This window comes from Mauremys reevesii, linkage group 3 (genome assembly GCF_016161935.1).
Source record: "Mauremys reevesii isolate NIE-2019 linkage group 3, ASM1616193v1, whole genome shotgun sequence".
In the NCBI taxonomy this organism is placed as follows: Eukaryota; Metazoa; Chordata; order Testudines; family Geoemydidae; genus Mauremys; species Mauremys reevesii.
In genome coordinates this window covers 160,442,817-160,467,747 of record NC_052625.1, presented here as the reverse complement: position 1 = coordinate 160,467,747, position 24,931 = coordinate 160,442,817, and the positions used below count along the sequence as shown (strand labels likewise).

The following is a 24,931-nucleotide window of genomic DNA, read 5'->3' as shown; positions in this document are numbered from 1 at the left end:
ATAGTTTTATATTACAGTATAGAGTGTCCTCCTGACAGGTTATGGCAGAAATCTGGACACTGTTAGGTGTTTGGTTGGTTGGGTTTTTTGGTTTGTTTGTTTTTGTTTTTGATGTTAGCCTACAGAACTTTGAACTAAATGGTGAATTAACATACTTACGTTTTTATACAGTACATTGTGTAAAATGTTAGGAAGGGGAACAATAACTGTTTCCCGAGATATGTTACTGTTAACAGTTACTATTAGAACTGGTCAGATTATTCATTGTGAGCAGTCTGTCAGATTTAGCCCTTTTACATTCATGAGTTTTCTGTGAACCAAACATGATTTTCATGATTGTTTTTGTTGCATGTAGTTCTTAGATGAATAATTTTTACAGTTGTATTTTTTCATACGAATTTTTGTGAATTCCTTGTGGTGAGTATTCAGAATTTGGTAGTTGTTCTTTGTGCTTTGTCACCTACATTAGGCCACTCCTTATGGTTTCAGTTACCTGACTGGATAACCCAAACTTTATAAACCGGAGTAGTGCCTGTGGAAATCATTAGGTCATAAATTTTCTGTCTCTAAGGCCTGGTCCACACTAGGACTTTAATTCGAATTTAGCAGTGTTAATTCGAATTAACCGTGCACCTGTCCACACCAGGAAGCCATTTAATTCGACATAGAGGGCTCTTTAGTTCGAATTCTGTACTCCTCTCCGACGAGGGCAGTAGCGCTAAATTCGACATGGCCATGTCGAATTAGGCTAGGTGTGGATGCAAATTGACCTTAGTAGCTCCGGGAGCTATCCTACAGTGCACCACTCTGTTGACGCTCTTGACAGCAGTCCAAGCTTGGATGCTCTGACCAGACACACAGGAAAAGCCCCGTGGAAATTTGAATTCCTTTTCCTGTCTGGCCAGTTTGAATCTCATTTCCTGTGTGGACGTCGTGGCGAGCTCAGCAGCACTGGCAGCGATGCAGAGCTCTCCAGCAGAGGTGTCCATGCAATCTCAGACTAGAAAGAGGGCCCCAGCATGGACTGACCAGGAAGTCTTGGATCTCATTGCTGTGTGGGGCGATGAGTCTGTGCTTTCGGAGCTGCGCTCCAACAAACGGAATGCAAAGACCTACGAGAAGGTCTCCAAAGCCATGGCACTCAGAGGATACAGCCGGGATACAACGCAGTGCCGCGTGAAAGTCAAGGAGCTGAGACAAGGCTACCAAAAAATCAGAGCGGCAAACGGACGCTCCGGAGCCCAGCCCCAGACATGCCGGTTCTACGAGGCACTGCATGCCATTCTCGGTGGGTCTGCCACCACTGCCCCACCAGTGTGCGTGGACTCTGAGGATGGGATACTGTCGACGGACTGTTCCTCGGAGATGTTCGCGGACGGGGAAGATGAGGAGGACGAGGCAGTCGACAGCGCTTACAACGCTGATTTCCCCGACAGCCAGGATCTCTTCATCACCCTCACTGAGATCCCCTACCAACCCTCCCCAGCCGTTACCCCGGACCCTGAATCAGGATCAGTCGGTAAGTGCTTTAAACATGCAAACATTTTTTCTAACAGAACAGGAATATTAACTATGCGAAAAGAAGGTCAATATATATGGGGATGGAACAGAAATCCTCTTGGGAGATTTCCGAGAAGCTCTCCTGCCGGTAATCGAACAGCCTCCGCATGAGGTTCCTGGGGAGAACTGCCTTATTGGGTGCTCTGTGGTAGCACACTTTTCCGTGCCAGGCTATCATCAGGTACTCCGGGAGCATTGCCTCCATGAGCATGGCCGCATAGGCCCCTGGTTTGTGCTGGCTTTCACGCAGCATGCGCTCTCTATCTGCCTCAGTGACCCTCCTCAGCGTGATCTCGCTCGGAGACTCCTGCATTTAATTACAGTAATTTGTGTACTATTAGTATTGGGAGTGCTTCACTGTTCCTTTGCATAACAATGAGCGTCACTTTACAGCCACGTGGTGGAGGCTGCAGAGTGGCATTATACAGGGATCTTTCCCAGGGAACAGACGCGAGGGGGTGCAACAGGGGCAGAGTTTATGCTTTCAGGATTGCCTGTAGCAAGAGGACAGTGGTATACATTGACTTTTAAGCAGCCAAAAGTTTTTGGCTTACCATGCCTGGCTGCTCCATGGATTCTGCTGTCCTGCCCCGCTTGTCTGGTCTGCAGTGCAATCCCCCAGGCAATGAAAGCGAATTCCGAAAATTCGAACTTTCCCTGAGTGAGTGCTGTGCATGGTCTTGTTCACAGAGACTGACTAGACTATGTTTCCTCTTTGCGGAAATGTATCTTTATAAGGAAGTCAATCCCTTTTTCCCATCACACAGCTGCACCTGTATCCCGACCTGCTCCAGCATGCCCCTCAGAGAGGCTGGCGCAGATTAGGCGGCGCAAGAAAAAGACACGGGATGAGATGTTCGCAGAACTTATGGGCTGCTCCGGAGCCGAGGTGGCCCAGCAGAGCCAGTGGAGGAAGAACCTCTCCCAGCAGCAGCGCTCACACAGCGAACAGGAGGACAGATGGCGTCTGGAGGACCAGCAGGCGACTCAAACGCTGCTTGGACTAATGAGGGAGCAAACGGACACGCTCAGGCGCCTTGTGGATGTTCTGCAGGACCGCAGGCAGGAGGACAGAGCCCCCCTGCAGTGTATCTGCAACCGCCCTCCCCCACCACAAAGTCCCATACCCCCCTCACCCAAAATAACAAGAAGGAGGTATGCCAGGGGCCGTGAAAACTGTCACTCCACCCCAGCAGAGTGTTCAAGTACCAAAAAGCTCTCATTCGCTAAATTTTGAGAAGTCCTTCCCTTCTTGGATCACCCAAGCCCAAATCCCAGTTTCGTTCCCTCACTGTGTAGTTGATTATTAAAAATAGTTTGCTGTTCATTACTGTTTCCGTCATGTTTCTTTACAGAAGACTTTGTGTGAAGGGGGGGGAGGGGTTTGGTAATTGCATAGGATGGTCACCATTACCTGGATACATACACGGGGACAGGATCTACAGCAGGTCACACACACATAGTGCAGTCACTAGGCACCCTGGTCAGTCTGGGAGGTGTTTTTCATGTTCTGTGCATAGGCGGAAGGTGCCCTGCTCCAGCTGTATTTGGAGCTGGGTCTCTCCCCCACTCCTGCCTGGATCGGGCCCTGGCCCCCACGGGTCTCCCCCCCACCCCGCCGCGCTCCGTACCTGCCTGACAGTAGAGTGGCTCCCCGCAGAAATGCTGTCTGGTGCCTCAGGGTCCTAGCGCCTGCCATACAAAAATGGCAAGGCAGGCTGCCCTTATCCTGCCCTTCCACCATAGCCCTGAGCCTCTCCAATGCCCCAAACCCTCAGCCCCAGCCAGAGCCCTCATCCCCCTACACCTCCTCCCCCTTCCCACACACCCCTCACCCCTTCCTACGCCCCCACCCCAGCCCAGAGCTTGCACCCCTCACCCCTTCCTTCACACCCACCTGTAAACGTCCTGCCCCCAGTCCTCCCCCACCACAAGGCCACATAGCCCCCGCACACAGAGTCCCGAAAAGGAGGGATGGCAGTCTCCGTTGAAACAACCAGTCTGGCAGTGCAGACCGCTCTAGGGGCAGAAGCCTGTCATTCCTCGAGTGTAGAAGCGGTCTGTACATCACTGCACACCCTACCCACCACAGTCTGCATCCCTGTTTCAACCCTTTAACGTGAATTCATTAGTAAAGAAAACGTTGCTAATTAAAAATATTCCATTAACTTTATTTTTAAACGTGTGTTGGAAGGGGGGAAACGTGGTGAACGGGGTATGTCACCGCAGAAGATAGTCAACAGTAACTGAAGCAGGGGCAGGTTCAGCTTCTCTGTAAAGAAACTGAACAGTCACAGGTTACCCCGCTCGCTGAGGAACCTAGCTTTCAAAGCCTCCTGGATGCACAGCGCTTCCCGCTGGGCTCTTCTAATTGCACGGGTGTCTGGCTGAGCGTAATCAGCAGCCAGGCGATTTGCCTCAACCTCCCATCCCGCCGTAAAGGTCTCCCCCTTGCTCTCACAGAGATTGTGGAGCACACAGCAAGCAGCAATAACAATGGGGATATTGCTTTCGCTGAGATCCGAGCGAGTCAGTAAGCTTCGCCATCTCCCCTTGAGACGTCCGAAAGCACACTCCACCACCATTCTGCACTTGCTCAGCCGGTAGTTGAAGAGCTCCTTGTCACTGTCCAAGGCGCCTGTATAGGGCTTCATGAGCCAGGGCATTAGCGGGTAGGCTGGGTCCCCGAGGATCACTATAGGCATCTCCACATCCCCAACACTTATTTTGTGGTCCGGGAAGAAACTACCTTCCTGCAGGCGTCTAAAGAGACCAGAGTTCCTGAAAACACGCGCGTCATGAACCTTGCCCAGCCACCCGACATTGATGTTAGTAAAACGTCCCCTATGGTCCACCACTGCTTGCAGCACCATTGAAAAGTAGCCCTTTCGGTTAATATACTGGCTGGCCTGGTGGGCCGGTCCCAGGATAGGGATGTGAGTCCCATCTATAGCCCCACCGCAGTTTGGGAATCCCATCGCGGCGAAGCCATCTATGACGACCTGGACGTTTTCCAGGGTCACTACCTCTGAGAGCAGTAGCTCAACGATTGCGTTGGCTACTTGCATCACAGCAACCCCCACGGTAGATTTGCCCACGCCAAAGTGGTTCGCTACTGACCGGTAGCTGTCTGGCGTGGCAAGTTTCCAGAGGGCTATGGCCACTCACTTCTGCACACTGAGGGCTGCTCACATGCGGGTGTCCTTGCGCTTCAGGGCAGGGGACAGCAAGTCACACAGTTCAAGGAAAGTGCCCTTACGCATCCTGAAGTTTCGCAGCCACTGTGATTCATCCCAGACCTGCAGCACTATGCGGTCCCACCAGTCTGTGCTTGTTTCCTGGGCCCAGAATCGCCGTCCCATAGCATGAACATGACCCATTGCCACCATGATCTCCATGGCGCGGCGTACCGTGCTTTCTGAGAGGTCTGTGCCACTCTGAGACTTCATGTCCTCACCGCGCTGCCAGAGCCTCCTCGCCCGATTTCTCAGCATCTGACTGTTGAAGAGGTGGACGATAAGGTGTGAGGAGTTGACAACGGCCATAAGTGCAGCGATGATTGCAGCGGGCTCCATGATCGCAGTGGAGTGCTGTGGCGTCCGTGCTGTCACTAACAGGAAAAGTGCGCGAACTGATTTCCCGCCGGCGGGAGTGACGGTTGAATGTTGACAGTTACCCAAGACCACCCTCGACACAGTTTTCCCCCCCAGCATGCATTGGGGGGAAATCCCAGAATTCCAATGGGCAGCGGGGAGTGCGGGAACTGTGGGATAGCTTCCCACAGTGCACCGCTTCCAAAGTCGACGCTGGCCCCGTTACTGTGGAATCACAAAGTCGAATTAGTGTCCTTAGTGTGGATACACAAATTCGACTTCGTAAGGTCGATTCCACAAATTCGAATTAAGTTGAATCGAACTACTCTTGTAGTGTAGACATACCCTAAGACAATAGATGCTGTGAATTCCCTATTGCAATGATTGCCTACATACACCACTAGTGTTTACCATTCTTATGACCTTCTATAATGCTATTAACATTAATACCCAGATATAGCTTAAGAATTAAATGTATATTTATTACACCTCATCTCAAACCTGTTCAGTGCTGGAGTTATGTTTTCTCCGCTAGGAAATTCAGTCATATACTGCCAGAATTCCAACATCATTACCAATATTTACAGATCATTATTAAAATAATTAACAAAAGTGATCCGCCTAGAGTAGAGCCTAATTCTTAACAAAGAAAGAATTAACTGGGGGTCAGGAAAAAGAGGAGGTGTGTCTCCTGTGCTATCCGGGAGCATGCAAACTGCTTGCACACCCTAGCATGACCAAGGACAGCTGCCAGTGAGCCTGGTGCCCACCTTAGAGGACAGGACTGGGTGTGATACAGCCATGCCATAGGAGCTGCCCGGGCTGGGTGCTGACTCCTGTGAGCAGCAGCCTGACACACTGCTGCTTTTGCTGCTGCAGATCCTGGTAGCTCCACAGACATCTGCTTTATATCCATGGATATCTGCATCTGAGGATATAAATTTTCTACCCACACAGGGCTCTACTAGGGAGGCAGCAAGTTATCCGAGGAAGCAATCCTTAGCTGTTGCTGCAGAGTCCCTGGACTGGAACCCAGAGTTGAGAGAATGATTGGATCCCCTTCAAGCCCCTAAGGGAGATAGGATGAAAGTCTCCTCATAAAGGTGTGTAAGGACCATTGAATCCAGAATGAGGCCAAAGACCTGTTGTAAACTTGTTGGATTATTGCTTGGTGGATCTGTGTTATCCCAGAAGCAGGGCAGGAGGTGAGGGGGACTAGAAGTGCCCTGGTTAGAGGGCCAAGTCACAAGAAGAAACAAACCACTAGGGGGCCAAAGCAGCTGTCAGCAAGGGGCACCAGAGGAGAAGACCCTGTTGCACCATGCCCAAATACAAGGGAGTGTGCCATCTGGTGAGGCACTCGTCTGCATGAATATTAAAGACAATGATATTATGTGATGATACTGACAGATTTGTTAAAACATTGATTGCCATTATTCTCACAATGTGCTTTATTCTACTCTCACTTAGTCACTTATTAATCAAATGACTTATTCTAATCTCACTTAGTCCTGTATTAATCAAACTTAACTTTTTTGGAATTCTTTGACTTTATACTGGAGTAAAGCTGTTGTAAGTGGAAGAGTCAGTTCCAGTATTTTTGAAATTAGCGGAACACATTGGAAGAACAGCTTTAAAATTCCCTTTAACAAATTGATTTCAGCATTATTATTATTATTATTAATAAATTTTTATTAATGAACCAGCTAGAAAACCCAACCAAGATCAAGCCACGTTGTGCTAGTCCCTGTGCAAATGCATAATACTAGACAGTCTCTTCCCTGAAGATGCTGCAATGTAAAAATCTGCTATTTATGTATTTGAAAGAAGTATGGCCTAACTGAGTGAGGACCCTCAAGCAGGCCTGTCGAGAGAAATTTGGGGCCCCGGTGCATCATGTTTTCTGGGGCCCCATCCCCTCCCATTTCATCCCATTTCATTCCAGTTACAGCATTTGCCGAGGGGGCTCCTGAGCTCAGGTCCCCGGTAATTGTCCCTCCTCTTGTCAGCTCTGCCCTTAGGTCAAGATATATATAGATATATATAAAAATAGATGTCTTCAGTTAGATTCCTAAATCCACATTTAAGCACCTAAATAGCACCTGATTTTCTAAAGCACCCAGAAGCTCCATTGAAGTAAACTGTTGGGAGTCAACGACCTGTGGGGAGCTCAGCATTTTTGAAAATCATCCAGTTTGTTTGTATGCCTAAAAATGGAGTTAGGAACCTAACTTTGGACATCAGTTTTTTTTTTAAATCTTTGTCTCAACACCCAAGACCATTATGGTCTTGAAATATAGTCATTGCTGATAAAGTTTGCAGTTGACACAGATTGGTGAAGTAGTAAATAATCATAAGGACAGATAATTTCTAAAGAGCAAAAAGGATAGCTTAGTAAACTGAGCTTACTCAAATAAGCATTTATTTTAATATAGCCAAATGTAACCTTTCATATCTGGGAACAAGGAATATAGGTCACATAGGAAGGAGGACTGTATTCTGGAAAAAAGTGACTCTGGAAATGCCTTAGGTGTCATCATAGATAATCAAGTACACATGAGCTCGAGTGTGAAGCTGCCTGTAAGAAGGATAATGCGATCCTTAGATGTATAAAAAGGAGAATATCAAGCAGGAGTAGGAAGTTAGTATTACCTCCACATATGACATTGGTGATATCATTCCTATTATAATGTGTTCAGTTCTGGTGTCCTCGTTCCAATTTTTTTACATCCTTTTAATAGAGAGTCACAGCAATGCTATTAATGACAAGTCTGCAAAACCTGTCTTACAGTGAAAGACTTAAGAAGCTCTTGTATATCTCATAAAAGAGAAGGTTAAGATGTTAGTTGGCATCGTCTATGGTACCTGCACAAAGAGAAGATTGCAGTAGAGGGCTCTTTAATGTAGCAGACAAGGACCTAAGGAGATCCAATAGCCGTAAGATGAAGCTAGACAAATTCAGACTAGAAATAACATGCTAAATTTTTAGTGAGCTATAACAACTTCTGGGGCAACTACAATAAGATTTGGGGTTTGCTTGATAAATTACTGGCTACACTACAGCTTCTGTTATGCAGGACGTTAGAAGTCTATGTCAAATTGTAAATGGCATTTCTTTTGTGACTGCCTTTTGGATTGTAACCTTCCCTACTGCCTTCACTTTGCATTGAAACCTCCATCATGGGTTAAGATATCCTGCGGATATTGAAAAACCAATCAAAACCTAACAAGCACAGTCTGTTCTGGACACTGTGTGTTCATGCCAAGAGAGGGATACCTCTTAGAGAGCTGAATGTGAGAGTCGTCAACTATGAAAGACTCTCCTTTACTTCACATTGGAGGAGACACTGACTCTGAATGGACTCTCTTCACAGAAACCTATCTGCAGTTGGTCTGTAATCATGTGGTCTAAAAACATGGCTGATATAACCACCTCACCCAGAGGTGATTGTTTTTTTCTCAAAAGGTTGTGGTTCTCAAAGCACAAGGAACCCATCTCATTGCCTGAAACAGAAGACCCCTCTGGAGAGAGTGGAGACAGGAGGGAATTTCTATAAAGGACTTAAACCAAATCCAGGGACTCTCAAAGTCTGGGGGGGGGGGTGACATCAAGAGTTCACTTTCTTTTGATCTGTATTTTTGTGTGTGTTTAAGAAATTCCTTTGCTAAGCCTGTGTTTCTCTGATTTACTACCAGATTGTCTCTGAAGGGTATGTGTTGGCATCCTTTCGTCTGTGAGAGATGGTGGGAATTGCAGCCGAAGATGTAGATGGTTTGCAATGTCTCATGTGACTGAATAGTCCAATCTGAAAAATTCATGATCTTTGGCAGTTAGTGCAAATGTGTGTATCTTGGCTTGGAGCTGCTTGCTTTCTACAGGCTCTTTTCTCTTCAAGCTGTAGGAGCCAGCTTCTGTCATGGACTTTGATACCCTGATGGAGACAATGTCACCACTTGTTACGATATACCCTGTTGGAGACAATGACGCCACTTGTTACAAAGGGTATAACTTCGAAGGGTATAACTATGAAACCAGAGCTTCTATGGGAGAACATGTCTAGGCAACTCAATGGTTCAGGAAGGAAGATGCACTGGTTCAAGAACAAGACAGCTGGATTTCAGGGTTGCACTGCTGTAGAAGGGTGTCAGAGATGGGCTCTACAGCTGGGGAGTGTGCTTGAGGACTCCCAGGTAGGAATAGTGATCAGCTACTACCCAGACTTAAAATCAGGCATGTGCTTAAGTACCTTGCTGGATTGGTAACTCAATCACATTACTAAATGAAGTACTTTGCATATCAAAATATATTTACTAAAAGACCAATTTCAGTGTCTTTGGTCTCCAGCTTTTATTGTTAAAATTAAATGTAATCAAAGAACATTATTCAATAGTTGACTATAATATATTTTATTAAGAAGAGCAACTTCACATATAAAAAATCTGCCAGAACTCTTGAAAGCAATCCTTTCAAACCTCAGTCTGTTATCTCAATCACAACAAAACAAAGCCTTAATTTGAAGTATTGTAATTCGGACAATATTAGGACAATCCATAATATTTCAAATGGGACAGGAACTACAGTTGCTTGGAGTTCCACTATTATTACAGATTGCTAGGTATGAAGAGGATTGATGCATAATGATACTTTTTATTAAAAGGCACTTGGGATATGTGTTCTAAAATATGTAAAAACTAAATCTAATTTAGTTTGACATAGAAATGGAAGTAACCATGTGAAGTAAATAAAATATATTTACATGTTAACTGAGTCAAGGAGTAAAGTTCAAAATGTAAAATGTGTAGAAATGCTCTTACAGTTAACATTGCTACATCTGGCAATGCATTTTTCAATGTGTCGTTTAAGACAGATTTTCATCCACCTGCATATGGCATCCAAAATGAGTGTATCACATGATTTTTTGCATAGCAGTTTCAGTGGGTGTAGCAGGTGGATTCATCCTTAGACCTTTTTATTACTGTATGTAGAGTTTAGTAATTATTAGGACTATCAAGAAATTTAAAAAATGAATCATGATTAACCACATGATTAATCACACTGTTAATAATAGAATACCATTTATTTAAATATTTTGGATGTTTTCTACATTTTCAAATATATTGATTTCAATTACTACACAGAATAAAAAGTGTACAGTGCTCACTTTATATTTATTTTTGCTTACAAGTATTTGCACTGTAAAAAAAAGAGAAATATTGTTCTTCAATTCACCTAATATAAGTACTGTAGTGCAATCTCTTTATCGTGGAAATTGAACTTACAAATGTAGAATTATGTACAAAACTTGTATTCAGAAATAAAACCGTGTACAATTTTAGAGTCTGCAAGTCCACTCAGTCCTACTTCTTGTTCAGCCAATCACTCAAACAAACAAGGTTGTTTATATTTGCAGGAGATAATGCTGCCCTCTTCTTATTTACAATGTCACCTGAAAGTGAGAACAGGCTTCTCATGGCACTGTTATAGCCAGCATCCCAAGATATTTATGTGCCAGATGCACTAAAGATTCATATGTCCCTTCATGCTTCAACCACCATTCCAGAGGATAATGCATCCATGCTGATGACGGGTTCTGCTCGATAACAATCCAAAGCAGTGCAGACTGACACATGTTCATTTTCATTATCTGAGTCAGATGCCACCAGCAGAATGTTGACTTTCTTTTTTGGTGGTTCAGATTCTGTAGTTTCCACATCAGAGTGTTGCTCTTTTAAGATTTCTGAAAGCATGCTCCACACCTCCCTCTCAGACTTTGGAAGACACTTCAGATTCTTAAACCTTGGGTCAAGTGCTGTAGCTAGCTTTATAAATCTTACATTGGTACCTTCTTTGCGTTTTGTGAAGTCTGCAGTGAAAGTGTTCTTAAAATGAACAACATGTGCTAGGTCATCATCCGAGAGTGCTATAACTTGAAATATATGGCAGAAAGTGGGTAAAACAGAGCAGGGGACATACAATTCTCCCCCCAAGGAATTCAGTCAAATTTAATTAACGCATTATTTTTTTTAAAGGAGTGTCATCAGCATGGAAGCATGTCCTCTGGAATGGTGGCCAAAGCATGAAGGGGCATATGAATGTTTAGTGCATCTGGCACTACAACGCCTGCTACAAAAGTGCCATGCAAATGCCGGTTCTCACTTTCTGGTGATATTGTAAATAAGAAGAAAGCAGCATTATCTCCTGTAAATGTAAACAAACTTATTTGTCTTAGTGATTGGCTGAACAAGAAGTAGGACTGATTGAAATGTAGGCTCTAAATTTTTATATTGTTTTATTTTTGAATGCTGGGTTTTTTGTACATAATTCTACATTTGTAAATTCAACTTTCATGATAAAGAGATTGCACTACAGTACTTGTATTAGGTGAGTTGAAAGATACTGTTTCTTTTGTTTTTACAGTGCAAATATTTGTAATAAAAAATAAATATGAAGTGAGCACTGTACACTTTGTATTCTGTGTTGTAATTGAAATCAATATATTTGAAAATGTAAAAAACATCCAAAAATAATTTAAATAAATGGTGTTGTATTATTGTTTAACAGAACAATTAATTGTGATTAAGTTTTTTAATCGCATGATTAATCACAATTAATTTTTTTAATCATTTGACAGCCCTATATAATACTAAATAAATAATAATAATTAATAATAGTGTGCCTAAAGTGCTCCTTACAAGCTTTCTTCAGTTAGGAGAAGCAAATATCCATTTTACATGAGGTGGACTAGTTGTAGCTCAGTGCTCCTGAAAACCGTAGTTTTTGTTACTGGTGAAATGCTGTCATAGAAGGTGATATGAGCATTACTGGCTGTTACGTCCCAGTTTTCTTGGGAGTGGCATTTGGATGATCTTTCCAATGAAATGGGATGAGACATTCTCTCAGCAATAGGTGCTTGGCTCTGACCTGGATTATTCTGGGTTGATTAGCCAGTTCATTTTTCAGGATACTAAATCAAGATTTTGCAGATTTAATAATAAAGGAGAATAATGTTGCTTAGGCCTCTTTTGTGGTCACAGAATGAAAGTATATGAATTCCTTCCACTGTCTGCAGGGTTCTGGATCCAGTATCCATTTCCAAGCATTTTCCCTTAAGGGTATAGTTTATGGCATGTTCAATTTGCAAGGTTTCACAATGATGAAAAATGTTGATTACAGTGTGAAGAATGCCATGATTATAATGATAGTTCTATGAATACATGTGGAACTCTTTAGCATGTGTGATTCCTTGGTCCACCATATGCCCATCAGGACAGCAAAGTAATGCAGGTATTTATCTGCATGTGGCATGTATTTGTACCATCACATCACTGTATCCTCATGTATACTGTAATAAAGGAACATAATTATAAGGCCCAGATACTTTGCTTACCTATTTTTGTGTGAGAAACAGTGGGTTTTGGATTCAAATAGTAGTACTGATGCAGTCATTATGCTACCAACTCTTCTGCATCTCTTCTGCAATGTCCCTATGCATATTCTGCTGACAGCCATATGGTGTTTATGCCACCCAATCTCTGGGTTGAGCAGCTGTCTGGAGTTCAACAGGACCCCTTCTATTCACAGTACATTCTGTAACATTTGTTCAGTATGCTAAAGCTGTCTTCTGAGCTGTATTCAAAACTAGATTGCTGTATGTATTGGCTTTTGATCTGCATTGGTAAAGATTCCTCACATGATTTGAAGGCTGTGTTCTTTTTTACATGGCATTTGCATGGATTATTCCCTGTTAATCAAGAGTGATATCCTAAGACCATATGATACAATGATGATGAGTACAGTACAAATATATTGAAATTGAAATGAATGAATAAATACATAAATGCCCCCTGAGTCCTTAGTTTGGTGTGTGGCAACCTCATATAGAAGTATTAGTGACATTGCTAGGTCATTACCTACTTTGGAATTAACTGTTGGGATGCCTCATGGAATGTATCCATTATATAAAAGAAGCATAGACTCTGGTGTCATGAACATATGGTGTTTATTTTCTGTTACATCAATTACACATAGGCTGCTAACACACTACATCTTGGCTGCTTTACGATATTAATGACCCAGACACAAATATTGCTGCTTTTCATTTCTGCTTTTCTTCATTTTGAATAATTCCCATGGAATACCAAAATAATGTTTACAAAGACATATGCACATTGTGTTAATATAGTACATGCATTGTAATTGCAAGACATTACAGAGTCTTGCAAGTATCTATTACCAGCTGTACACTTACCATTTTCCCCCTGTGTAGCTGGTTATGCACTTTATTTTCATGACAGCCAGGCAGTCAGAACCTATCTTGCACTTAAATGGAACATGATAGTTATGTTTAAGCCCAAGCAGTAATAATTATCTCCATTGACCATAATGTTCAGCTCTTTCTTTGTATTTCTAATATACTTATAGCCATTTTGTTAATTTGCAGAAGTTTTCATTTACCTTGCTCAGGTCAACTGCGTAGTTTGGATCACTTGGATGCATCACAATTTAGACTTTTGTAAGGAGTTTGACTTAGTACTGCATGGCATTCAGATTAAAAAAAATAGCACTATACCATATTAATAATGCACACGTTAAATGGAATAAGAACTGGTTGACAGACCTCAAAAAGTAGTTATCATTGAGGAATCATTGAATAGGGATGTTTCTCATGATGTTCCTTCTGGATCAGTACTAGGTGTGATTGGAATGCTGCATATAGTTCTGATATCCATGTTTTGAGAAGTATAAAATTGGAGCGGGTGCAGAAAAGGGCAACAAAAATGAATTGAGGGCTGCAGAATTTGACTTACAGTGAAAGACCTAAAGGGCTTAATCTGTTTAGTTTATCAAAGAGAAGACTGAGAGGTGACTTGATTACGGTTTATAAGTACCTTCTCAAGGAGAATATATCAGGTACTAAAGGGCTCTTTAATCTTGTATAAAAAAGGCATAACCACCAATGTTTGGAAGCTGAAGCCAAACAAATAAAAACCTGAAATTAGGCACACATTTTTAACAGAGGGTGATTAATCATTGGAACTAACCTCCAAGGGATGTGGTGGATTCTCCATCTTTTGATGTTTTCAGATCAAGACTGAATGCCTTTCCGGAAGATATGATTTTGCCAAACTCATGTTATTTAATGGCTGGTGATATACAAGAGGTCAAACTTGAGGATTCAGTGGTCCCTTTTGGTCTTGAACTCTATGAATACAAATCTACGAGCTCCAGAGGGAGAGGATTTCCCATGGCCATATAGGTTGCCTTTTCAATCTGTACATTAGGTGATTTGCAGTTCTCCACAAAGGGAAAGACAGTGAGTCAGTGTGTATATGTGTGGATTGAGCTGCCTGCAGTCGTATGCTGCTATGGTGGCCAGGATTCTCAGAGCACAACGTCCTAATGATAATTGGACTTTGTTGTTCAAGACTACCTTGCTAGTCTGTCCGCAGGGTCTCCCTAGGCAGCCCTTGCAGTAACTGAAATACGCACCATAAGCCCTGGGTCAGGACGGGGCAACAATGAGTCAGAGTTCAGAGCCTCAGGCAGGGCTGAGCAGTAGCAGTACAAGCAATAGGAAGCCCAGGCCCTGGCTCAGGGTGCAGCAACAATGAGTCAGGCTCTCAGGCAGGGCTGAGCCGTGACAGTAGACCCAAGCCTCCAAAAGGCCTGGGAAAGGGGGAGACTGCCACCCACGAGTTGGGTGGTGGGGGGACGACGCAGGCCCTTCCGCTCCACTGTGTCCCAGCCTGGGGCCCTAGCAGCAGTAGAAGACCTGCTGCTGTGTCAGTGGGGATCCTGGCTGCAACACACTGACATAGGCTCTGGCACTGCTGCAACCAGACTAGGGTTGGCGGCCCCCAGGCTACTTCCAGACTCCCCCTCTGTTAGTACCTGGGTCAGGGTGTTGTCCTCTGGGGGGTCCAGCACCATGGGTTCCACGGGGTAGTGGGCGAGCGGCAGGCCCGGCAATTCCTCCGGGTAGCGGGCACAGGGCAGGTCCGGCAACTCCTCTGGGTAGTGAGCGCAGGGCAAGTTAGGCCAGTCCTGGCCTTCAGCTTTGGCCGCGGGGGGTTCCCAGTCACAGGCTAGACTGGAGACATCTGGTCTCTCCAGTGGCTGGGGCCTAACTGAGCTCTGAGGACGAGCTTTTATACTTCTGGGTCGCCACCTGACCCTCTGAGGGGTGGGCTCAGAGCCCCCTAGCTCCACCCACTCCGGCCTCCGGATGGGCTCTTCCCTCTCTGGGGCGGCGGGGAGCCACACCGCCTCACTACACAGTAGTTTAGCTTGTGGCAATACTTCAAAGTAGTGAATGAGAAAAGGAAATGGGGGGAAGTGGTTGAACTTGTTGGCAGGGGAGGCAGGTCCGAGGAAGGATTTCAGGCTTCAGATGCAAAGGCAAACTCATATTTAAAAAGGAGAAATCCCTATAGCCACTGTGTTAAAGGAAAAGAGAAATGGGGAGAAAGATAGTGAAAATCTTCCTCTTGCATACACATTCCTCTTTTTATTTATTTACATAAGGGATTTCTCTGAGTCACTGAGGATCAGATCCTAGCTATGCACCACTGAGAGCCAATGCACAGCTGTGGTAATACCAGCAAAAGCCCATACAGATCAAGGATTTGTACAATCACTATCCATAGCCATAGGTTATTTAAAGAGCCTACAAATGACCGACCTCTTGTAGCTTATTGCTATGTTGTATAGCAGAGAGTCATGGCATAGTGAGCCCCATTCTTGTGCTATTCTGTGAGCTTTATAGGGACACATCTCACTTTGTTATGCTGCCATTAAACCTCAGTCTGTGAGGGTGAATCATCCCTTATTTTGTGGCTTTTATAGCAGTCTGTTGCTTAGAATGTATCAGGCTGTTTCTGACACTCTCTCATGTTGCCATAGTGCTCGTCAAATTATCAATGAGTTAGCTTTTCATTGGCAGAATAGTTCCTTTCTTAGGACTACTGTTGGATACATGTCCTGATTGGTTGTGCCCATGTACCTTTCCATAGCTAACAGTGGTATTGTTCTACCATCCTCCATCTGTGTCCTCATTGGCCCCATACAATCAGTGTGTCACTTCCCTAATTGTTCATGTGATACATAGAGCTGATGCTCCTACACTGAAGCAGGTGTTAGTGGAAAATAGCTGCTGTAGAGTATTTAACATGACAAGGCTATGAATTATGCAAATTTTACCCCAATTATCTTCACTCACTGCCCTTCATATGCCCTAGTTGTTCTGTGATAGGAAGTGAAAGGAATGTGCAAAGAGAAGACACCTTATCACACTCTGCCTGGGCAGCACATGATATAGCACATCTGCAAACACTTACCTGCAAAACCAATATGCCTTGTGTTGTCTGGGCACAAACTCCCTGCCTAATAATTAATGTCAGATGGGATTGGCTGCACTGTATTGGAATACAGCATCAGCATACGTTTGAAAAATCAAACCATGGCTAAAACAAACCCTGTGACATCAAATAAACATTCCAGTACTGCAAAATGCGAGTATTATATAAAATGTGCTTGAAATGTTATAATTTGTGCTTGAAGCATTAACACAATCCACTGTGTTGCAGAGCAATACAAATTCCTCAAACAGTAATAGAGTGTCTCTTTAAAATGGATCCAACTTGGTGGTGCAGCATGAACATCCAGAATAACAAGACTGTTGTGTTACTCTTCTCATTGCCATTCTACTTCTGTCCCAGGAGAGAAATTAAAATAGTTCCTGAAACATATAGCAAAGCTATAAAATATGTAAAGCAATATCAACATTTCCCAGAAGCTCTATGTATTACATTACCAATTTTTTTATTCATGAACTTTGCTCTAATTGTGTTAGTATCAAAGTATATTATTTTTATTGATGATAATAGTGTATGAAAGTAATTATGTTAGTGATTTTAGCATATTAGCTTATTTGTGATACTGATAAAATGTAAGCTTTAAAAAATTCATAAAAAAGTACAATTTTCATATTATACATGTATATAGTTTTACTTCCTAGACGTATTTGTTTAACACTCCATAATATTCTTGTAGGGTCTGGGCCTGAATTCCTTGTGCACCTAAATGTCATGTTTAATTCAGTGAGACTGTTAGAGTGCACAAAAAAAGAAAAAGTGGGCCTATAACCTACTATGGTGGTTTTTTTTTTTTTTTTTTAATTATTCCTGTACTTCAATTGTAATCTCTTTGAGGCAGGGACTATCTTTTTATTCTATGAGTGATTCTCCTTCCTATTGTCCCTGCCTGCAGGTATATGGGATCTTGGGGAACAATTACCACACGGGTGGGGTGCACAATAAACTTTATTAAGAAAATACAAAAACAGGGAAAATTCAATAGTGAGGGGTATGGGTTGTTAAGGTAGACAATTGGGCAGGGGTTTCTTTTTTTGGTAAACAGTAAGGGGGTTTCAATAGTGGGGTACAACACAGTAGGATACAATACAGTGGGTAATCAGTTAACACTGAGGTATAAATGTAACAGGTAGCTAGCGATTTCTATGTAAAAAGGTGTGTCACAGCAGCATATAACCAACTAATAGTTATGGATAAAATGTGTTAAATAACAAACAATTTCAGGTAAAAATGTGTCACAGTGGTGTGAATGTAGAATGTGAGGGGTATCGGAAAGGAAGAAAGTAACCAATGGGGTTTTATGCTAGAGATTTAAACTTAGTGAGACAGAGCAAACAGGCTGCAAGCTTAAACAGCAGAGAGAGTGTAACAAGGTAGAAAGACACAGAGAAGCTGGGGGGGGAGTGTTTGCAGTGGGAAGACAGACAATTACAATTATACAGAACACAGCAAAATCTTATCTATGAGCTAACTTAACCAAGACTACACAAATTAAAACACAATGCAACAATTCTCTAAGCCTAACTTACAAAGTATAATGCTAAACTTAACTTAATGGGTGTACCTTATGCTAAGGATAGTTCTAGAGGGCTGAGTGGTGTGTGTCCAGGACACAGCTCCAAAGAGGGTGGGGGGGGGGTGACTGCAGCAGTGGATACAGCTGAAAACAGTCCAAGGCAAAGCCCACAGGAGCAGAACTTAGCAGCAGCACAAACTTATTTTCAGTGGCAGAGTGCCACGGGGTTTAAGAGAGAGGTTTTAAAACACAGACCAAGGTTTAGCTTGAGTCTGTGTGCTGGGGAGACAGAACCAGCAGCTAAAATAATAAAATAAAAGTATAGAAAGTTTCACAGAGGGATTCTTACCATCCCACAAAGCAGCAGCAGAGGCAGAAACAGCAAGCACATCAGAAGGCTCGGTACAATCTTGATAATCAGGAGATCTCTCAGGCAGCAATTCGTTCTTCATCGGTGGGGGTTCAAAAACGGGGGTACGCTCAAAAATAAAACAAGAGCAGAGAAAGGACCCCCAGAACCCCTGGTTGATCAGACCAGGCAGCAATGCAAGAACCTTTCTGAAGTCTGTTCAAAAAATGTCTGTTTTTAAAGGCAAACCCTGGAAGCTTCCCGCCAGTAACTCTGATTGGCTCCCCCTCTTACAGGGAGGAGGGAGGCAGAGAAAAAACTGCAGGCAGCCACAGAGGCATGTTTAGACTAGCCCTGAGCCCAGAGGTATGACTCATACCCAGGATCCTAAAAACACAATAGGTCTTGCAGCTCTGCACAGTGGCCATCCTACACCAAGCCCAGGTTTTAACAAGGTGATAACAGGACTAACCCTTTGAACAGGGCAGTGGTCCCACTTAGCATAAGTGGCCATTCCTTTGAGAAGGGCAATGGCTCTGGTTAGACAACTTAAAGGACCCTCCCTTTGAGAAGGGCAGAGGCCCTGGTAAACAACTTAACAGCCAGGGAGGGGCAGCCACAGGAGGAAAACAAGAATAAAATGGAGTAAGGGGACAGCTATAAGAACAAAATGGAGCTGTAACAGACACCTATGTGCTACAGTCATGCACATTTATAATAATAATGGAAATATTTCTGCCAATGAGGTGCAGGCTGTAGAGTATTCTCTGAGCCAACGGAAGCCTTAGCACTTTGAATAAAACACTGGAAAATGTACAATAAGTATTATCCTGTATTGCCAGGGAGATGGACTGGATGATCTGGTAGGTCTTTCCCATCTCTATCGTCTATGATTCAGTATAAGCCTGATCCAATGATCATTGGTCAGTTGAAAGAGTCCAGTTTATTTCAATGGGATTTGAATCAGATCCTATAAGCATTCCAGACTTTGACCTGCTTTTTCTGTGAGCATAAAGATATTGTAAAATGTTCAGGTTAATTCCAAATAACAAAAAGAGGATTTCCATTGTACTGAACATGAATATTAGGAGTATTTTATAATACTAACTGCATTTTATTTTTACATATTATTTTAGTATAAGGAATGTTCAAGGGTAGTTTCAAGAAATATGAGCTTGTATTATTTAAAGCAGAGTATAAAAAATCTATAGTACCTTCGAACCTATATCAACAAAAGTATTATAGATAAATATTAGACTGAGGAATTTGGTAAATAAGTTCAGCAACTTGTATTAAATCTGATGCATATACTCATGGGAAGTTGTTTGACTGAGCAAATTCATGTATAGTACTACAGTTACAAGTTTAACCACAAATTTGACTCCGAGATTATGGATTGTGTTGCATAATAGGTAGGTTGAGGTCATTTATCACTTCTCTGTCATGCTCCTTGGTTAGCATACTCGGTCTGTGGTGCTACATATCAAATCCCTAATCCATTTGGGTTAAGAATGACATTTGGGGCTTTATCATAATGGATATGTTAGTGTTCTTCCAATAGAGTTTTACAAAATGTGATTAGATTGTTATAAGATTATTATATGGGGCAGAAGCTGGTCAGAAAGAGTATCTTTAGACTGATAAATAATGTAGCATTTTCAAAGTGTAGGATTTTTTTTTTACCTGGCCTCTTTTGAAGTTAAATAAGATTTGTCCTCTAGTGCTGGAGTAAAGTGAACATCTGTATTCACTAAAATTTACATCCACACAATACATTAAAAGCAGCAAAGAGTCCTGTGGCACCTTATAGACTAACAGATGTATTGGAGCATGAGCTTTCGTGGGTGAATACCCACTTCATCGGATGCATATAGTGGAAATTTCCAGGGGCAGGTATATATATGCAAGTAAGAAGCAGGCTAGAGATAATGAGGTTAGTTCAATGAGGGAGGATGAGGTCCTCTTCTAGCAGTTGAGGTGTGAAAACCAAGGGAGGAGAAACTGCTTTTGTAGTTGGCTAGCCATTCACAGTCTTTGTTTCATCCTGAACTGATGGTGTCAAATTTGCAGATGAACTGGAGCTCAGCAGTTTCTCTTTGAAATCTGTTCCTGAAGTTTTTTTGCTGCAGGACGGCTACCTTTAAATCTGCTATTGGGTGTCCAGCAGGGGCAGCTCCAGGCCCCAGCACGCCAAGTGCGTGCTTGGGGCGGCATGCCACAGGGGGCACTCTGTCGGTCGTCGGGAGGCGGCAGGCAGCTCCGGTGGACCTCCCGCAGGCGTGCCTGCGGAGGGTCCACTGGTCCTGTGGCTTTGGTGGAGCAGCCACAGGCACGCCTGCGGGAGGTCCACCGGAGCCGCGGGACCAGCAAACCCTCCACAGGCACGTCTGCGGGAGGTCCACCGAAGCCGTGGGACCGGCGACTGGCAGAGTGCCCCCCGCGGCGTGCCGCCGTGCTTGGGGCGGTGAAATGGCTAGAGCCGCCCTTGGTGTCCAGAGAGGTTGAAGTGTTCTCCTATAGGTTTTTCTATATTGCCATTCCTAATATCTGATTTGTGTCCATTTAGCCTTTTCCATAGGGACTGTCCGGTTTGGCCAATGTACATAGCAGAGGGGCTGTCATAAACAGATAGTTAAGGGTTAATGCCTCTTTTACCTGTAAAGGGTTAAGAAGTTCACCTAGCCTAGCTGACACCTGACTAGAGGAACCAATGGGGGAACAAGATGTTTCAAAAGAAAGATAAAAGAAAACCTCTCTGGGAGAGTTTGAGCATTGGCCTGCTAAACCCAGGGTTGTGAGTTCAATCCTTGAGGAGGCCACTTAGGGATCTGGGGCAAAAAAATTGGTCCTGCTAGTGAAGGTAGGGGGCTGGACTAGATGACCTTTCAAGGTCCCTTCCAGTTCTAGGAGATTGGTATATCTCCAATTCTATTCTATTCTAGCATACCAGCTACTCTCACAGACAACAGATTCAAAACACAGAGGATGTTCCCCTGGGCAAAAATCTTAATACACACAAGAATACCCAAATTTGATAATTAAGTTTTAATAAGAAAATAAACATAAACCTATTTATCCCTTTCTAAAACTTACTACTCTGAAAAGAGGCTGGTTCCTTGATCTTTTTCACTCCGGCTGAAACTGAAACTCTAAACAAAGGAAAACTTCCCTCCTTCCTTTTGAAACATCTTGTTCCCCCATTGGTTCCTCTGGTCAGGTGTCAGCTAGGCTAGGTGAACTTCTTAACCCTTTACAGGTAAAAGAGGCATTAACCCTTAACTATCTGTTTATGACAGGGGCATTGCTGGCATATGATGGCGTAATTCCACCATGATTTCAACAGCTTCCACCCCACCATCAACCTCAGCCTGGACCAATCTACACGGGAAGTCCACTTCCTAGACATCATGGTGCAAATAAGTGATGGTCACGTTAACACCACCCTATACCGAAAACCTACCGACCGCTATGCCTACCTTCATGCCTCCAGCTTCCATCCCGGGCACACCACACGATCCATTGTCTACAGCCAAGCACTGAGGTACAACCACATCTGCTCCAACCCCTCAGACAGAGACCAACACCTACAAAATCTTCACCAAGCATTCTCAAAACTACAATACCCACACGAGGAAATAAGGAAACAGATCAACAGAGCCAGATGTGTACCCAGAAGCCTCCTACTATAAGACAAACCCAAGAAAGAAACCAACAGAACTCCACTGGCCATCACATGCTGACCTCCACTGGCCAGCTAAAACCTCTCCAATGCATCATCAGGGATCTACAACCCATCCTGGACAATGATTCCTCACTTTCACAGACCTTGGGTGACAGGCCAGTCCTCGCCCACAGACAACCTGCCAACCTGAAGCATATTCTCACCAGTAACTGCACACTGCACCATAGTAACTCTAACTCAGGAACCAATCCATGCAACAAACCTCGATGCCAACTCCGCCCACATATCTACACCAGCGACACCATCACAGGACCTAACCAGGATAAAAAGGATAAATGGACACAAATCAGATATTAGGAATGGCAAAAAACAAAAACCTGTAGGAGAACACTTCAACCTCCCTGGACACACAATAGCAGATTTAAAGGTAGCCATCCTGCAGCAAAAAAACTTCAGGAACAGACTTCAAAGAGAAACTGCTGAGCTCCAATTCATCTGCAAATTTGATACCATCCGCTCAGGATTAAATAAAGACTGTGAATGGCTAGCCAACTACAAAAGCAGTTTCTCCTCTCTTGGTTTTCACACCTCAACTGCTAGAAGAGAGCCTCATCCTCCCTCATTGAACTAACCTCATTATCTCTAGCCTGCTTCTTACTTGCATATATATACCCGCTCCTGGAAATTTCCACTACATGAATCCGACGAAGTGGGTATTCACCTACGAAAGCTCATGCTCCAATACATCTGTTAGTCTATAAGGTGCCACAGGACTCTTTGCTGCTTTTACAGATCCAGACTAACACGGCTACCCCTCTGATACTTGACACAATACATTGATACTTTTTGTTTGCTTATTTTAATATTTACAGACTCCATTTTCCTATCTAAGCCAGCACATTGCCTGCAAAGTATTTCTTCAGTTGAAATATTTTTTCATGGGATGATTTGAGAAACAAGTAAAACTGATACTGTAGAACAATGCTTTTCTTTCATATTTTCAACTACAGTAAAAGGAATTTTAATTAAACTAATTCTAATTCTGCAACACTTGTGGCTTCATTAAGGAAATCCCCAGGTACTGCTATCACAGTTGCACTGTTATCACCATTGCACTGTCATCACTGCAACTTGACTCTTTTTTTATGTCTCTTCTGACCTAACTCACTCAAATAATGGTCCAGATCCTTTCTGCTCCTGCCTCAGGTTCAAATCCTCCCTTTTTCTGCAGGTTAGAGTAAAAGAAGAGTCACTTTGTGGCTACTACTGTAGCCCTGTGACTATAGTGGCTGCTGCTTGCGCCACAGGCACCATGTCTATCTTTCCTTTGTGTTTGGAAAATGCTTAGTGCATTCTGGGTATTACTACAGTCTAATTAGTAAGAATGTATCTTTCCAGTACTCTTGCTCATGTCCCTGATGTATAGGACATGCAGAGAGTCACCACAGAGATTGGATCTATAGTGGACTTGGTATGTAGACCCTCTGTGTAGGGTCCCCACATCCTGCTCTATTACCCCATGCAAATGAGTAGAATAACACCAGTTCTGCAGAAGGCCATTGGGTAGGGAACAGGATTTCCTTCTATATTTTAAAAAGGGGGGTTAAACTGCTTTCTATTGTATTCTATGGAGAAACATTGTATACAACCACAGAATAGGAATGTGGTATCTTTTGTTCTCAGAAGTGCTGCAAGTAAAGCACAATTTAATAACGAGAGTAGTAATTAATACCATGATACTCATCATGCTGACCCTGAACTTAAGGAAGAGAAGAAAGAAAATAGTGAGAGAAGAAAGAAAAAATAAAAAAAAATGAAGGCAAAGAAAAAATTTTAAAGGAAAGAAATGGGAAAAATTAGACAGTGAGATTGAAATGAGAAAGGGGAGAAATAAAGAGAAGAGGACCAAAATCATTGTTTCTTTATTATTGGTATCATGCATAATTGTCCCAGAGAAAATTAAGTGGGCAATTAAAATTTGCTTTCTTGTAGATCCCAAGACAAATTAGACTGTACTTCAAACCTTAAGTCTGAGATTTTCAATGCTGACTAAGAAATTTAGATGCACCATTCCCATTAATTTCAGTGGAACTTGGAAGTCCAAATTCCTGAGGCAGCTTGTAAAACATCAGCCTAAGAATCTTTTAAACCGGCAACATCTTGATTAGACCAAAAACTCTTTGCACAATGGTCTGTTTCTTCAAATGTGTTTTCAGAATGCCTATGAGAATGGGACTGTGATTCTAATTAGGGCCTCTGGGTGCTAAAGGAATAGAGACTTTAAATATAATAATATTTTTATTTATCATGCGGTTGATAGCATTGAAGTTTATTTTTACTATTCGGTTTCTCTCTCTGATTTTTTTTTAGACACCTTATGTGATGCTCACTGGAACGGGTGCTAACCAGTTTGCTGAGAAGCTAGGCATACCTCAAGTGCCTGTAGAAGAGTTAGTAACAGACCATGCCAAAGCTGAATGGGAGCAATACCGCAAATACAAGCAGACTGTCAAATCACTTTTTAACACAGAATTGTAAGTAGCAATTATAGATATGTTACTGATTTGGTTGACACAAACACTAAATTGGATTTATGCCTTTTGAATGAACCTGCAAATACTAGTATGTCTGGACAAAAGGAAAGGAAAATGTAGCATAAATTGTCACATCATATTTGATTTTGCATATTTCTTGTTTTAGCAAAACACATGGAAACTGAAGAAAGTCTTTGCTACCTACTGATTTCTTAAAAAGTAATTTTGTATTGGGTCTAGTTAGGGCTAGATCTTGGACCACACTGTGCATATTGGGTTTGATGGCTGAACTGTTTTTCATAATTCACGTAGCATGTGTACACA

At 43.0% G+C, this 24,931-nt stretch overlaps 1 protein-coding gene across 3 annotated transcripts in view; it reads left to right on the top strand.

The window, feature by feature from the left end:
• LOC120401495 (isoaspartyl peptidase/L-asparaginase-like) overlaps positions 1–24,931 on the top strand; it is a 227,252-nt gene that overhangs the window by 83,447 nt on the left and 118,874 nt on the right. For all 3 annotated transcript variants that reach the window (XM_039531576.1, XM_039531577.1, XM_039531575.1), the window contains exon 4: positions 24,444–24,607. In XM_039531576.1, the coding sequence (XP_039387510.1) occupies positions 24,444–24,607 (164 nt within the window). The remainder of the gene's footprint in view (positions 1–24,443; positions 24,608–24,931) is intronic.